The sequence below is a fragment of the Crinia signifera genome, chromosome 12 (assembly GCF_055691185.1).
Source record: "Crinia signifera chromosome 12, ASM5569118v1, whole genome shotgun sequence".
Classification (NCBI taxonomy): Eukaryota; Metazoa; Chordata; class Amphibia; order Anura; family Myobatrachidae; genus Crinia; species Crinia signifera.
In genome coordinates this window covers 57313572-57328927 of record NC_139228.1, presented here as the reverse complement: position 1 = coordinate 57328927, position 15356 = coordinate 57313572, and the positions used below count along the sequence as shown (strand labels likewise).

General features: G+C 45.9%; 2 protein-coding genes across 3 annotated transcripts in view; one reads left to right on the top strand and one right to left on the bottom strand.

The window, feature by feature from the left end:
• Nucleotides 1-262: 262 nt before the first annotated feature.
• Nucleotides 263-9802, bottom strand: ALDH6A1 (aldehyde dehydrogenase 6 family member A1). The gene is made up of 12 exons (XM_083166646.1): nucleotides 9652-9802; nucleotides 7002-7046; nucleotides 5608-5682; nucleotides 5156-5317; nucleotides 4992-5070; nucleotides 4610-4912; nucleotides 3287-3408; nucleotides 3020-3209; nucleotides 2244-2425; nucleotides 1127-1306; nucleotides 761-859; nucleotides 263-602 (listed from the first exon to the last, which is right to left on the bottom strand). Exons 1-12 carry the CDS (start codon nucleotides 9691-9693, stop codon nucleotides 498-500), a joined length of 1584 nt encoding a protein of 527 aa, XP_083022772.1. The 5' UTR covers nucleotides 9694-9802; the 3' UTR covers nucleotides 263-497.
• A 99-nt stretch (nucleotides 9803-9901) lies between these two features.
• The window catches only part of LIN52 (lin-52 DREAM MuvB core complex component), a 29386-nt gene continuing 23931 nt past the window's right edge, over nucleotides 9902-15356 (top strand). The window contains exons 1-4 of one of the 2 annotated variants that reach the window (XM_083166647.1): nucleotides 9902-10128; nucleotides 12800-12874; nucleotides 13264-13301; nucleotides 14793-14859. In XM_083166647.1, the coding sequence (XP_083022773.1) occupies nucleotides 10107-10128; nucleotides 12800-12874; nucleotides 13264-13301; nucleotides 14793-14859 (202 nt within the window). In that variant the 5' untranslated portion in view covers nucleotides 9902-10106. Of the gene's footprint in view, nucleotides 10129-10149; nucleotides 10215-12799; nucleotides 12875-13263; nucleotides 13302-14792; nucleotides 14860-15356 lie in introns of those variants that run through there. The other variant, XM_083166648.1, reaches the window with a different exon arrangement.

Genomic DNA, 15356 nt, shown 5'->3' with positions numbered 1-15356 from the left:
TGCAAATGGATTTGCTGCTAAATGCCAATCAGAATAATTTTCGCAAGCCATTCCCAGTGATTCGCAGGCTTGCAGAGGGCGGGATTTCATTCTGGCTGGGATGAGATTACCTAATATCAGGTATCTGCAGAGAACCAAATATAACTCCTCCCATATTTGTTGCAGTTTTAGATTAGCTATTTATACCAACCAAGATTTCTAAAATTAGGATTTAAAATTTGAGTTTGGATTAAAGAATGTTTGGCAAAAAAAAAAATGACTATTTGACAATTGTAGAGGTTTATTCTTCCTGTGCATGGTTACAAAATGCCAAAATACAGAAACGAATCTGCAGAGGTAATTAACAGCCTGATGTCAGCACAAGTCCTGCGCATTCCACTCTACACATTCAGCGTCAGAGGCCTGCAATACCCGAGGGCCCCATGAGACAGGGGGCCAGGGCTACAGATTCCCCCAGTTCAGAGGGAGAAGGAGACTGGTCAGTTCCAATGAAAAAATTAGCGTCCCATGGTTGGCATCACCACGGCTGGGCTGGTGAGCGTGGCATCTTCTTCCTTCCACTGGGAGGTAACAGTCTTTAGCTGGGTGTAGAAATAGATCCCCTGCAAGGCCAGAAGGGTGAGATGAGCTACAGAGTCACACGAGCATGTAGTACATAAGGATATTCTTAAAAAATAGCCTGCAGAGCACATAAGACAGAACCCCATTCTTTGAGACATAAAACTACAATACCCATCATGCTCAGCCAGGCAGTTCATACCTGTTTGCCGTAGAAGTTGGTGTCCCCTCGGAAGGAGGCACGAGATCCAGTGAAGGAGAACATCGGTAATGGCACTGGGATAGGTACATTCACGCCCACCTAGAATAGTCACATAATTAGCAGCTGCCAGCCCAGCTTACAGCCAACACCAAGGGATTGGTCAGGAATCGCCAACACCATTGGTGGACGCAGCAAGTGACTGGGACATCGGATCAGGGCTACAGTACAAGATTCCATCTCCGGGATCAGCAAGAACCCTCATGGTAATTCTCAGGAGTACACACATTATACCCCTGTTCTGCAATGCTCACACTTCTAGGTGTTCATTATACAATGTACCAATCCCACTTCATGAGGTCTACCCACCTGCCCTACATCCGCCATATGGGTGTACTTCCGAGCGGTGGCTCCATTTGTAGTGAAAATAGCGGTTCCATTTCCGTACGGGTTCCCATTTACGATGTTAATAGCGTCCTCCAGCGTGTCTGCTTCTAAAACCACCAACACTGGTCCAAAGATCTCTTCCGTATAGCAGGTCATGTCAGTCTGCAAGACCCAGGATGGGCAGAGGTCAGTACTTCTCAAAGCCCGAAATATTCTAGATTAGCTTCCTGTTACTCAACTCCTACTGAGTATCATCACACTGCTCCATTACTCCTGCTGACTACTACTGTATTACTCCTATACACTGCCCCAGTACCCCGCTGACTATTACTGTATTACTCCTATACACTGCCCCAGTACCCCACTGACTATTACTCCTATACCATCACACTGCCCCAGTACCCCACTGACTATTACTGTATTACTCCTACACAGTCACACACCTCCTGTTACTCCGTACCCCGCTGACTATTACGGTAGTACTCCTATACCATCACACACCTCCTGTTACTCCGTACCCCGCTGACTATTACTGTAGTACTCCTATACCATCACACACCTCCTGTTACTCCGTACCCCGCTGACTATTACTGTAGTACTCCTATACCATCACACACCTCCTGTTACTCCATACCCCGCTGATTATTACTGTAGTACTCCTATACCATCACACACCTCCTGTTACTCTGTACCCCGCTGACTATTACTGTATTACTCCTATACCATCATACAGCTCCTGTTACTCCGTACCCCCGCTATTACTGTATTACTCCTATACCATCACACACCTCCTGTTACTCCGTACCCCGCTGACTATTACTGTAGTACTCCTATACCATCACACACCTCCTGTTACTCCATACCCCGCTGACTATTACTGTAGTACTCCTATACCATCACACACCTCCTGTTACTCCGTACCCCGCTGACTATTACTGTATTACTCCTACACAGTCACATACCTTGCGTTAGTCCATACCCTATATCATCACACAGGCCTGCACCATTCATTAATAATAAACATGAAAACTTCACTCCATCCACTGATAAAACTCATAGTCCTGGGCACTCACACTCACCTCCCAGGCCCGGCACTCACCTTCACATTTGCCAAAATTGTTGGTCCTACAAAGTTTCCATTTTCATATCCCTTCACTTTGACATCTCTGCCATCAAGAAGGAGTTTTGCACCCTCTTTCACCCCACTTTCTATAAGGCTGCATACACGCTGTTTTGCTGCTTTACTGATCAGCGGCCCCAGGTCTGCTCCAGCCTGATCCCCTGAAACAGAAATGAATGTTCTGAAACATAAGAGCGGTCTGTAGTGTATTCGGCCCACATGGGAAGGTTGTGCCGCCACCAGAGGAGCAGGAAGGGCATGCACCACCACCACCAGAGGAACAGAGGGCCAGATGTATCAAGCTTCAAAAAGAGATAAACTGGAGAGTGATAAACAACCAGCCAATCAGCTTCTACCTATAATTTTTCAAACCAAGCCTGTTACATGGCAGGTAGGAGCTTATTGGCTGGCTGATTATCGGTCTCCATTTTATCACTTTTGAAGCTTGATACATCTGGGCCAGAGTGAGGAGGGCCGCCACCAGAGTAGCTGGGAGAGGGCACCGCCACCACCAGAGAAGTGGGTAGAGGGAGCGTGCCGTTTTCACTAGAGGAGCGAGAAGAGGGGGCGCGCTGCCACCACCATAGGAGCTGAGGGATTGTTTTATATGCAGAAAGTAGTTTATGTGATGAAAGACAATGGAAAATTCTACAGAAAAGGGTTTGCCATCAAGTATCGGTATTGGTGGCACTCTCCAGGCCTGGGTATCACAGCCATAGAGTACATGCAGAGTCTCCTGCACTTTGCCCACTCACCGGCATTTACTGTTAACTTCTTTGCTTTTTCCACCAACTCTGGAAGCCATTTTTGTGCCTCCCCAACCAGAACAGCTGTGGATAGTGCCATGCACCGCTGTCCTGCTGCGCCAAAGGCTGCTCCAACCAGCTGGTTCAAAGTGTTCTCTTTATTTGCATCTGGCATCACCACCCCATGATTCTTGGCTCCCTGTAAAGAACATGGCAGTTAGACATTGGGCATTAGTAAAGGTAGCCAGTCCCTCTACCAGTTCTACCACTTTATACCATGTTGGACTGCACTCTCTTGCCGTTTCGTGACCCCCTCTCGTAGATGTATTCTCCAGCCTGATTGGAACCCACAAAGCTGATGGCGCGGATCGCTGGGTGGTCACAGATAAAATTCACAGCTGGAAAAAAATCACAGAAGTTACTGAGACCCTGGACATCGTCCCGGCTGAATGGATCAGAGTACAAGATGTTCCGCCTAATGCTCCAACAATATTCCAAGTGTAGGGAATAGTCCAATCCTTGCAAGTACTAAAAGAGAGCAGTGCTCCGGCTGGATAAGAAGCTCTTTACTTCCTTCTTTGCCCTCTCGAGTATTGCCACTACACATTTGCCGACAGATGTCAGCATATGTGCAAGCAATTGTACCAAGGGAGAGAGGGTCTCACCACCGTCAATTTCACCTCTGGGCACTTAGTATGAACTTCTAAATCCTGAATGTAAAGCAGCCCTATCCTAACCCTCCCTCTTAACATTAATCCTATCCCTAATAACCTAATCCAATCCCCCTAAACTAACCCTAATGCCGTGAAACACCCCCCCCCCCCCCATATCCCACACCTCTAAACCAACCCTAATACCCTAACCAATGCTAAAAGGGTAGACTGGATGGACCATATGGTTCTTATCAGAGGTCACGTTCTAAGTTTCTATGCCAGCCATGTCCAACCTTGGCCCTCCATCTGTTGTGAAACTACAAGCCCTATTATCCCTTGCCACGCTTTTGCTATAAGGGAATGCTAAACCTATTGCAAGGCATGCTGGGATGTGTAGTTTCACAACAGCTAGAGGGCCATAGTTTGGACATGCCTGCCCTAGGCAGTGGCTGTCAGTGTAGTCAGAAATGATCCTTTCACTGGGCGTGTCTCAGACCCTAGACGTTCAGCCGTACACATGTACACCAGGGAAGGAGGTTATTTCAGCCTTGGCATGAAGCCGTGAATGGGTAAACCTGTGACAGTATCATCCCTGTGCTTCACTACTAGCATCAGTCAAATGTTCCTTCACTTACACAAGTGGTTCTTAAACTCTGTCCTCAAGGACCCCTATAAGTCCATGTTTTCCACTCACCTGTGTATTTATAAAATGTGACAGTTGGTAAAACAAAGTGTCCATGCCAGGTGACCTGGAAAACGTGGCCTGTTGGGGATCCATTAGGAACACTGACTTACACCAATAAAGCGCTGGCAGTCATACAGTCCGGTCTGAGAGGTTTCAAGTACAGAGAACCAATTCAGTTACCAGGACAGCCCGATCTATGCTTTGTGTTCTTCTATCACCTCATTCTAAGTCTATAGGCTGCCACTGTGCCCGGGATCTTACCTGCATGCTGCCCATGGATAATGTTCAAAGTGCCATCAGGAGCCCCAGCATCCTGCAGCAGGCGGGCAAGCAACATGGTGGCCCCAGGCACCCGCTCTGATGGTTTCATCAGGTAAGTGTTCCCACAAACCATGGCCATCGGGAACATCCACAGAGGTATCATGGCGGGGAAGTTAAAGGGTGCAATTCCAGCACACACCCCCAGGGGGAGCCGGTAGGTGAAAGTGTCCATGTCCTTGGTGAGTGAGGGCAGGGTTTCTCCCAGCATGAGCGAGGTCACGCTACACGAGTGCTCCACCACCTCTGTAAAAGTACACGTTTCAGAACTTAGACAGAAACCAATATCTGCGACCTAACAGAAGCGTTGTCATTACAGCCTTACGTAGTCCACGAAACACGTCCCCCTCCGCATCGGCCAACGTCTTTCCCTGCTCCAGGGTGATCAGACGAGCCAACTCTTTCTGCAGGAAAGGACCAGTTAGATTCCAGTCACATGTTCCACAGACTATATCCCACCTCAAACACCGCAGGCCCCCACACACTTACCAGATTATCCTTGATGAGCTGCTGGTAGCGCAGGAAGATCTGCTGTCTGTTCAAGATGGATGTCTCAGACCAGGAAGGCAAGGTGCGCTCGCAAGCACTGACGGCAGCCTCCATCTCCTTCTGCGTGGCTTGGGGCACCCGCCCAATCACCTCGTTTGTGGCCTAAAAAAAGAAAATTATAATATTTGGTTTAGGAAACCAAACACTTTGGATTACAGATCACACAGCAGCGAGTTAATCATCATCACACAGCACTGATACCCTGCAATCATTGTCCTGCCAGTCTGCAGCACAGGTGGAGGTCACAGATACACTTCCTGCAGGCAGACTTATTCATCTCATCTGCACCAGGAGCAGCGGTCATACACAGCATAATAGAGCACACACAGCGTAATACAGCACGAGTCACTCACACTGAGCATACAATAAGCAGGATATACAACGTCTCTTACCGGGTTGTGAATATCAATCCAGTCTGATGTCTCCGAGTCCACAAACTGTCCATTTATAAAGAGCTTGGTGCGAGGCTGAAACAAATACAAGGAGTCAGTAACTGCAGTGGTATCTCCTACATGACAGCATGTAAGTGGCCACGTGTTACAGTAACCACAGAGGTATCTCCTACATGACAGCGTATAAGTGGCCACGTGATACCGTAACCACAGAGGTATCTCCTACATGACAGCGTATAAGTGGCTACGTGTTACAGTAACCGCAGAGGTGTCTCCTACATGACAGCGTATAAGTGGCCACGTGTTACAGTAACCACAGAGGTATCTCCTACATGACAGCATATAAGTAGCCACATGTTACAGTAACCACAGAAGTATCTCCTATAGGACAGCATATAAGTGGCCACGTGTTACAGTAACCACAGAGGTATCTCCTACATGACAGCGTATAAGTGGCCACGTGTTACAGTAACCACAGAGGTATCTCCTACATGACAGCATATAAGTAGCCACATGTTACAGTAACCACAGAAGTATCTCCTATAGGACAGCATATAAAAGTGGCCATGTGATACCGTAACCGCAGAGGTATCTCCTACATGACAGCATATAAGTGGCCGCGTGTTACAGTAACCACAGAGGTATCTCCTATATGACAGTGTATGAGTGGCCACATGTTACAGTAACCACAGAGGTATCTCCTACATGACAGCATATAAGTGGCCACGTGTTACAGGAACCACAGAGGTATCTCCTATAGGACAGCATATAAAAGTGGCCACCTGATACCGTAACCGCAGCGGTATCTCCTATATGACAGCGTATAAGTGGCCTTATGATACAGTAACCGCAGAGGTATCTCATGACAGCGTATAAGTGGCCACGTGTTACAGTAACCACAGAGGTATCTCCTATATGACAGCGTACAAGTGGCCACGTGTTACAGTAACCGCAGCGGTATCTCCTATATGACAGCGTATAAGTGGCCACGTGATACCATAACCGCAGAGGTATCTCATATGACAGTGTATAAGTGGCCACGTGTTACAGTAACCGCAGCGGTATCTCCTATATGACAGCGTACAAGTGGCCACGTGTTACAGTAACCGCAGCGGTATCTCCTATATGACAGCGTATAAGTGGCCACATGATACAGTAACTGCAGCGGTATCTCCTATATGACATTGTATAAGTGGCCACGTGTTACAGTAACCACAGAGTATCTCCTATCTGCACCAGTCTATGTTAGTCTGTTACCCAGTACTGAGTGCACCAGCGTATGCTAGCCAGTTCCAATAGCACATGAATAATTCCGCAAAGTCTTTGTGACGTGTGGGCAGATTGTGGAGGTAACGCAATGCCAGTTAGATACCAGCTATAAGGAAGTATCTTACCACAGCCGCAGAGGAATAATTTGCGATTCTGATCGGAGTGAGGCCCTGAGGAACAAGCACAGGGAGGATCCTGGCATTAGAGACAGACATGTCCACAATAAATCTATTTATACGTTAAGTACAATAAGGTGTCATCTTTACAAATAAAAAATACATAGTAATCTACAGGTGGCGTTACTGCAGATGGTATGAACCAACAGCAAGCGTGGTCAGGGACGAGATAAAAATAGCATAAAAATGAGGCTACAGGAGCTGCAAGGTGACGGAAATTGGAGTGAACTCTGTATACGCTCAACTGCCTAGAGCACCCGTCTCCCATGCGGCAATGACACACCACCCATAAACAATCTGTGAGTAGTGACTTCAAAGCATAGGGCCTAGATTTGCTTGTAGTTGAGTATGTAGGCCGTAGAGTATGCCAGAAGTGTACACATTGGCCCTTATTCAGATCTGATCGCAGTACAAATTTGCTCTCAAAATGGGCAAAACCCATGTGCACTGCAGGTGGGGCAGATGTAACACGTGGAGAAAGAGTTCCATTTGGGTGTGGTGTATTAAAGCTGAAATCTAAATTGAAGTGTAAAAATAAGGCAACCAGTATTTACCCTGCACAGAAACAAAATAACTCTCAAATCTAACTCTCTCTGTACATGTTACATCTGCCCCACCTGCAGTGCACATGGTTTTGCCCATTTTGGGAACAAATTTGTACTGCGATCATATCTGAATAGGGCCATTATTTATAGAGATAAAGATTAACATTCTGCGGACACTTCAGTAAACAAACTGCTTATACACGGATGTATGTGCTAATCTGAGGGTCATCTAATGTAATGTAATACTGCTATGTGTCTGTGCACACGTGGGGCCATTGTCCATCTGCCCACTTGCCATACTTCTATGTAAAGCTAACCAGGTATGTTCTACTTCCCTGATGAAGTCTTACAGGCATCAAAACGCAATGGGTGTGCATTCTGAGACAGCTTCTTATATTGCAGATCACATTATGGAATTTCCTTGAGGAACTCAACTTCCATTAATCACAAAGTTTTTTGTTCCTCCCCCCCCCCCATCTATATAAAGTCTCCAGAACACCCTAATTATGTGCCCCCATACATCTATGTCCCCTGTAGGAGTCATAACCCTTTTGCACCGCCGAAAAATCCGGGTCAGCGGCAGGTCAGACCCGGATCTTCAGCGATGTAAATGGGGTCAAGCTATGTCCATTTACACGGGTCCCTTACCCAAGTCCTGACCTGGGTAGGACATGGTCAGAACCCGTGTAGTGGCCGGTGTAAATGGTTGCGCTGCAGGTTGAGGCACCCGTAGCAGGTCCGTGCATGGCATGGGTGTCTGCGGCTGCTGGGGGGGCAGCGATCAGGCTGCTGATGGGGGAGATGGAGGGGATGCTGGCCGCGGCTGCTGCTGTAAATCGCAACTCCCCCCTGCAGCTGCAGGGCGAATGGGCTGTCAGTGGCGGGGTCCCAGCGGCGGATGGGAACTAGTAGTTCCCATCCGCCGCAGAGACTCCGCCACTGACAGGCCATTCACCGCAGGGACCCCACAGCTGCAGGGGGAGTTACAGCCACGCCCAACATCCCCTCCGTCTCACCCTTAAGAGCAGCCTGACAACTCGCCCCCCTCAGTAGCCACAGACACCCCCCTCCTCAGCACCAGCCACGGTCAGCTCCCCCCACAAGAGTGCAATTTCACCCTCCTTGGCAAGCATTTTTGATGACATCCACAAGAAAGAGCAGGGCTGACCCAGGTTGTGTAAATGGTGCAGACCCAGGTCAAAGTGCTATGTAAATGGGATATAAAGTAGGGTCAGATCCTGGAAACTCCAGCATTCAAAGACCAGGGTCCGACCAGGGTTTTTGGTGTAAAAGGGGTATAAGAGACCTTCTCATACACAGATGTCCCCAGGACACCTTAACTATGTGGCCCCTAATACTTCCATGAACCCTGTAATTGACCCTCTCATACTCAGATGTCCCCAGGACACCCCGATATTTTGCCCAAAATATGTTGATGACCCCTATAGCAATGTTTCCTCAAATTTCACAAAGGCGGTGTGCTGCAAAAAATATTGGCTGTGCAACTTTGGAAGGAAATTTAACTTTTTGTGCGTCACATATATAGAACTGGAAAACGACGTTCAGCATTTGTCTCAACTTTAAGTCAAAATGATATTAAACATTCAAAACACAGCAATGTAGTTAATGGGTGAAACACACATTGAGTCCACAACAGCAATGGTCCATTGCTGCTTTGTGCGCTCTGTTGTAATGTCTGTGCACTCAGAGAGTTGTGTGCGCCCTATAGGAGTAAGAGACCCTCATACTGAGATGTCCCCAGGACACCCCATTTATGTGCCCCCATACATCTATGACCCATGTAGGAGTGAGAGACCCCATCATTCACAGATGGCCTCCCAATATGCATATGACCCCTCTAGGGGTAGGAATACACAGATGTCCCCCTTATAGGTCTATAACCCATGTAGGAGTAAGAGACACCCACCCACCCCCATACACAGAGGTCCCCCCCAATATGCCTATGACCTCTGTAGGAGTAAGAGACCCCTCGATACAGAGGTCACCCCAATATGCCTATGACCCCAGCAGTACTAGGGTGAATTGCCAGGTACCTGAGAGGCTCTGACCCGCAGGAGACACCCGAGACGCTGCATGATCCCCGGTCTCCGAGTCCGGTGCTGGGCAGGTGATGCACAGAACTGACAGAACCCCGCCCGCTGTCCTCCTATTGGCCCCCACAGACACGGCCCTACCTGGGAGCACTTTTATTGGCTGCTGTGTGGCAACAGGCCTGACCTCTGGAAGTAGGTGTGTCTCCGGGTGAGGAACACGCTTCCGGTACTGTGGCAGCCATGATTGTTTCGGGCAATGTAGAGAATTACATGTCTGAATGGTGGCAGGTGTTATCCGCTGTGACTGGGGTAGTGTCTCCATCCCCATAGCCTCACCCCCCTCCATGTGTTAACTAGCTGCTACCCTTTCCCTATCCCCTGACTGGGGGTACCAACATGGCCGCCAGGCGGGGCCGTCTGCGCCGGAACGCGTCACGTGATGCTAGCTGCTTCAAATGATGGCGGCTGTTGTGGAGGGTGAGTCTGTCCGCTGATTCCCCGGCGGTCCCCTGACTTCCATCTCGCTTACCTGTCCCTTCCTGTCATAGCCATGAGTTATAGGCGTATGTGTCAATATTCTGTGTGACATGTATGTGTCAGTATTATGTGTGACATTTGTATGCCACTATTAATTACATGTGTATGTATTACATGTGTGTTGTTACTCTGTGACGTGTATTCCATTATTGTAAATTGTATACTACACGTGTGTCATTATTTTGTCATTACTCTGTGACATGTGTATGTGTTCTTATATTACCTACATATCATTATTGTGTTACACGTGTATGTGTGTTTATAATACATGTGTCATTATTCTGTTTACATGAGAATGTGTTCTTATATACTGTATGTGTCGTCATTGTGTTACACGTGTATGTGTTCTTATTACGTGTCATTCTGTTCTCATATTACATGTGTATCGTTATTGTGTTACACGACTGTGTTCTTATATTCCGTATGTGTCATTATTCTGTTACACGTGTGTGTGTGTGTGTTTTTATATTACGTGTGTTGTTATTATTGTGTTACACAACTATGTGTTCTTGTATACTGGGTTAGTGAACTATAAGTTGAGCACTTCATTTTAGAGAGCACTAGAGTGCGTTCTACTGCTCCAAATATAAACTACAGATTATGCAAACGATGCGCTAGTCATTTGTTAAAGAAAAATGTTTATTTCCTAAATTTGCCGAAAGGTGGTGCTACAAACGTTCACTAGTACCTCTTTCCCACTGCAGCTCTTAAATGGTAATATTCTTGCTCAGTATTTATTTTAATGTAATATATGACTAGCGCATTATTAGAATAATTTAGTTAAAATTTTGTCTCATTCGGAGCAGTAGAATGCAGGGAAAAAATAATTTTATTTTGTGCAAAAAGAAGATAAGGAAAGATGGTAACATCTCCAAAAGGCATCAAATTACAGATCAGACATTCTTATAACATGTAAAAAAAAAAAGTTTGATTTTATTTCCATCATTTACACTTTCAAAATAACAGAAAACAAAAAGAATGGCGTCTTCAAAAGTTTGGGCACCCTGCAGAGTTTATAGCATGCAACTTTGGACAGCTGAGACCTGTCAGTGACATGGATTGTTTTCAATCATTGACATCACCTGGTCTTTCCAGTCAATCTCAAAGGTTTTAAAAGCCCAGACTCATCTGCCCTTGCCCCAACAATCGGCACCATGGGTTCCTTTAAGCAGTTGTGTAGAACACAAACTGAGAATAGTTGACACTTACAAAGCAGGAGAAGGCTATAAGTAGATAGCAAAGCGTTATCAGATGCCCATATCCTCTGTTCGGAATGTAATTAAGAAATGGCAGTCATCAGGAACAATGGAAATGAAATCAAGATCTGGAATACCAAGAAAAATATCAGACAGAACAGCTTGCAGGATTGTGAGAAAAGCGAGTCAAAATCCACATCTGACTGCATGATCTCCAGAAAGATCTGGCAGACACTGGAGTTGTGGTACACTACTCCACTATAAAGAGATACTTGTACAAATATGGACTTCATGGCAGAGTCATCAGAAGAAAAACTCTTCCAGGTCCTTACCACAAAAATCAGCGTTTGAAGTTTGCAAATGAACATATAGACAAGCCTGATGCATTTTGGAATCAAGTTCTGTGGACTGATGAGGTTAAAATATAACTTTTTGGCCGGAATGAGCAAAGGTACGTTTGGAGAAGGAAGGGCACAGAATTTCATGAAAAGAACCTCTGTCCCAACTGTTAAGCATGGGGGTGGATCAATTATGATTTGGGTTTGTATTGAAGCCAGTGGCGCAGGAAATATTTCACGAGTAGAAGGAAAAATGGATTCAATAAGATTCCAGCAAATTTTGGATGCTAACTTGATGCCATCTGTGAAAAAGCTGAAGTTAAAGAGAGGCTGGCTTCTACAAATGGATGATGGCCCTAAACACACCTCCAAAATCCACAGTGAATTACATCAAGAGGCATAAAGTGAAGGTTTTACCATGACCTTCACAAACACCTGACCTCTACATAATTGAAAATCTATTGATAGACCTTAAAAGAGCAGTGCATCGCAGACAGCCCAGGAATCTCAAAGAACTGGAAGACTTTTGTAAGGAAGACTGTGCGAAGATACCTCAAACAAGAATTGAAAGACTCTTGGCTGGCTACAAAAAGTGTTTACAAGCTGTGATACTTGCCAAAGGGGGCAGTACAAGGTATTAACTCTGCAGGGTGCCCAAACTTTTGAAGACGTAATTTTTTGTTTTCTGTTATTGTGAAAATGTGAATGATGGAAATAAAATCAAACTTTTTTTGACACGATATAAGAATGTCTAATCTGTAATTTGATGCCTTTTGGAGGTTTTTCCATCTTTCCATGGCTTCTTTTTGCACATTAAAATGAATTTTTACCTGGGGTGCCCAAACGTTGATCCCCTGTGTGTGTGTGTGTGTGTATGTATGTATGTGTATATATATATATATATATATATATATATATATATATATATATATATATATATATATATATATATATATATATATATATATATATATATATATATGTGTGTGTGTGTTTTTATTTATTTATTTTTCTTCTCCGTTCTAGTATTAGTACATTACGTGTGATCAGGCTGATATTTAGCTTTTCATCTTTCAGGTTCAGATCTGGAGACGTCGTTACTGAGCTTCGAGAAACTGGATCGAGCGTCCCCAATTCTGTGGCCAGAGCAACGTAAGTCTGATCTGTTTCCGCTCTCTGCCCTGCCTCAGATCCCCCACGTGTAACATGTAATTCTTGGTATGTTGTACAGACCCCAGCCGTGTTTAGGATACACACCAGCGGGCATCGCAAAGCCTAAACATTTCTATATCCCATTTCATTTTGCACATGTTAATGCGTTTAACATTAGAAAATGCGGTAAAGATGCCAAAAACGTGTTTTTGCCACGTTTTTGTTTAAGTACATCCTGACTGCAGAAATTCAGATACAGTATTTTCCGTCCCGTATGGGGCCGTGTTTTCTAGTTCAGTGCACTTTCATTTGTTTTTAAATTGCACCTGAAATGGAGAATTTGATTCCAGTAAGATTGCATTAATTGCATCTATTTCTGTATATTTCAGTTCCAGGAGTTGCAGAGTTTGCGGCCTCTTTTAAGAGTGTGAGTATCTACATGTTGCCTCTCATATACCGGGTCTTTACTGACCCCAATACTCGGAATCTATAGGTTATTTGTCTGATAAATCGTCCGCACAGACCCTTACCAGTAGGATCTACAGGTTACTTGTCTGATTATTTTACCATACGACACCTTAGCACAGGGATCTACAGGTTACTTGTCTGATTATTTTACCATACGACACCTTAGCACAGGGATCTACAGGTTACTTGTCTGATTATTTTACCATACGACACCTTAGCACAGGGATCTAATGGTTACTTGTCTGATTATTTTACCATACGACACCTTAGCACAGGGATCTACAGGTTACTTGTCTGATTATTTTACCATACGACACCTTAGCACAGGCATCTACAGGTTACTTGTCAGATTATTTTACCATACGACACCTTAGCACAGGCATCTACAGGTTACTTGTCTGATTATTTTACCATACGACACCTTAGCACAGGGATCTACAGGTTACTTGTCTGATTATTTTACCATACGACACCTTAGCACAGGGATCTACAGGTTACTTGTCTTATTATTTTACCATACGACACCTTAGCACAAGCATCTACAGGTTACTTGTCTGATTATTTTACCATACTACACCTTAGCACAGGGATCTACAGGTTACTTGTCTGATTATTTTACCATACTACACCTTAGCACAGGGATCTACAGGTTACTTGTCTGATTATTTTACCATACGACACCTTAGCACAGGGATATACAGTTCTCTGCAGATGGGGGATCTACACATTGCATGTCTGATGCCTGGCGTAATCATATACCTATACTGTACATGTTTTCAGTAAGATACAGACCAAACTGTGCTAGAAGCCCAATGCAAAGCAGAGCGGAGCACGACACCTCGGACAGGACAGAGGAGCAGCATGCACTTTTTATATAGTGTTCATTTTAGCACCTTTCATTGACATCTGGGAGTGTTATTCTGTCACTTGCCCGACAGAGCTGGGTCTGTGACCGTTTGGGCGGAAGTAAGCACATATTATTAAGGATTGTTACGGAGTGTGTGGTCTGCTTCATCTACGTAAACCCACAGGGCTTCCCAACCAAGGCACGCATGTTACCAGGCCCCTGCCGGCGATACTGCAGAGCCCTCATTTTCCATCATATAGGGAAATGCCGTCCTACAGTATGCGAATACTGAGAAATTATTGGGAGACCCGGACAACTAATACAAGCTGACTGCTATATAGGTTTAATATAATCAGAACTGGTGACTTGAAAGTTTTTGTGGTAGTTGTGTCATGTAGGGAGGGGGGATATTTTTGCATGCGCAGTGAACCCTAACACTGGCCAATAGTGCACATTTGTACAGCAAGCAGACATGTAACGTCAGATCACACATTATAGGGAGTGAAATCTCCCTTTATTCTCTTATATAATGGCACTTTGCCATAGAAATTCTTATTCTTCACCTGTATATCCGACTAATCCTTCTATGTTTTGTCTTGTCAGCCGATTGCCAGCTCCCCGCCCAAGTGGATGGCAGAACTGGAGCACGATGACATGGACATGCTGAAAGGTAACATTGCAGGGCACGGTGCCGCTCCTCCTGCACATATGTCACTGAGGCCTGAATAGTCTCCAACAGTATGGAGGAAAGCATTTCCTCATGCGCTTCTCACTACCTTGCTTCCTGTGATAGTGGGGGTGGGGGATGTGGTACCCGAGGGACGGTGCAGGATGGGGTCTGTGACTCCTGGCTGGCGGGAAGGGCTCTGGGGTGCTGGGCGGGAAGGGCTCTGTGACTCCTGGGGTGCTGGGCGGGAAGGGCTCTGTGACTCCTGGGGTGCTGGGTGGGAAGGGCTCTGTGACTCCTGGGGTGCTGGGCGGGAAGGACTCTGTGACTCTTGGGGTGCTGGGCGGAAAGGGCTCTGTGACTCCTGGGGTGCTGAGTGGGAAGGGCTCTGTGACTCCCGGGGTTCTGGGCGGAAAGGGCTCTGTGACTCCCGGGGTTCTGGGCGGAAAGGGCTCTGTGACTCCCGGGGTGCTGGGCAGGAAGGGCTCTGTGACTCCTGG

Coding starts and splice junctions, on each gene's coding strand:
- ALDH6A1 (XM_083166646.1), bottom strand. CDS start 9,693: ATGCAGCGTCTCGGGTGTCTCCTGCGGGTCAGAGCCTCTCAG. Junction 7,047..9,651: donor TGCGGGTCAGAGCCTCTCAG/GTACCTGGCAAT, acceptor CTTGTTCCTCAG/GGCCTCACTCCGATCAGAAT. Junction 3,409..4,609: donor TATCCATGGGCAGCATGCAG/GTAAGATCCCGG, acceptor ATTTTTTTCCAG/CTGTGAATTTTATCTGTGAC.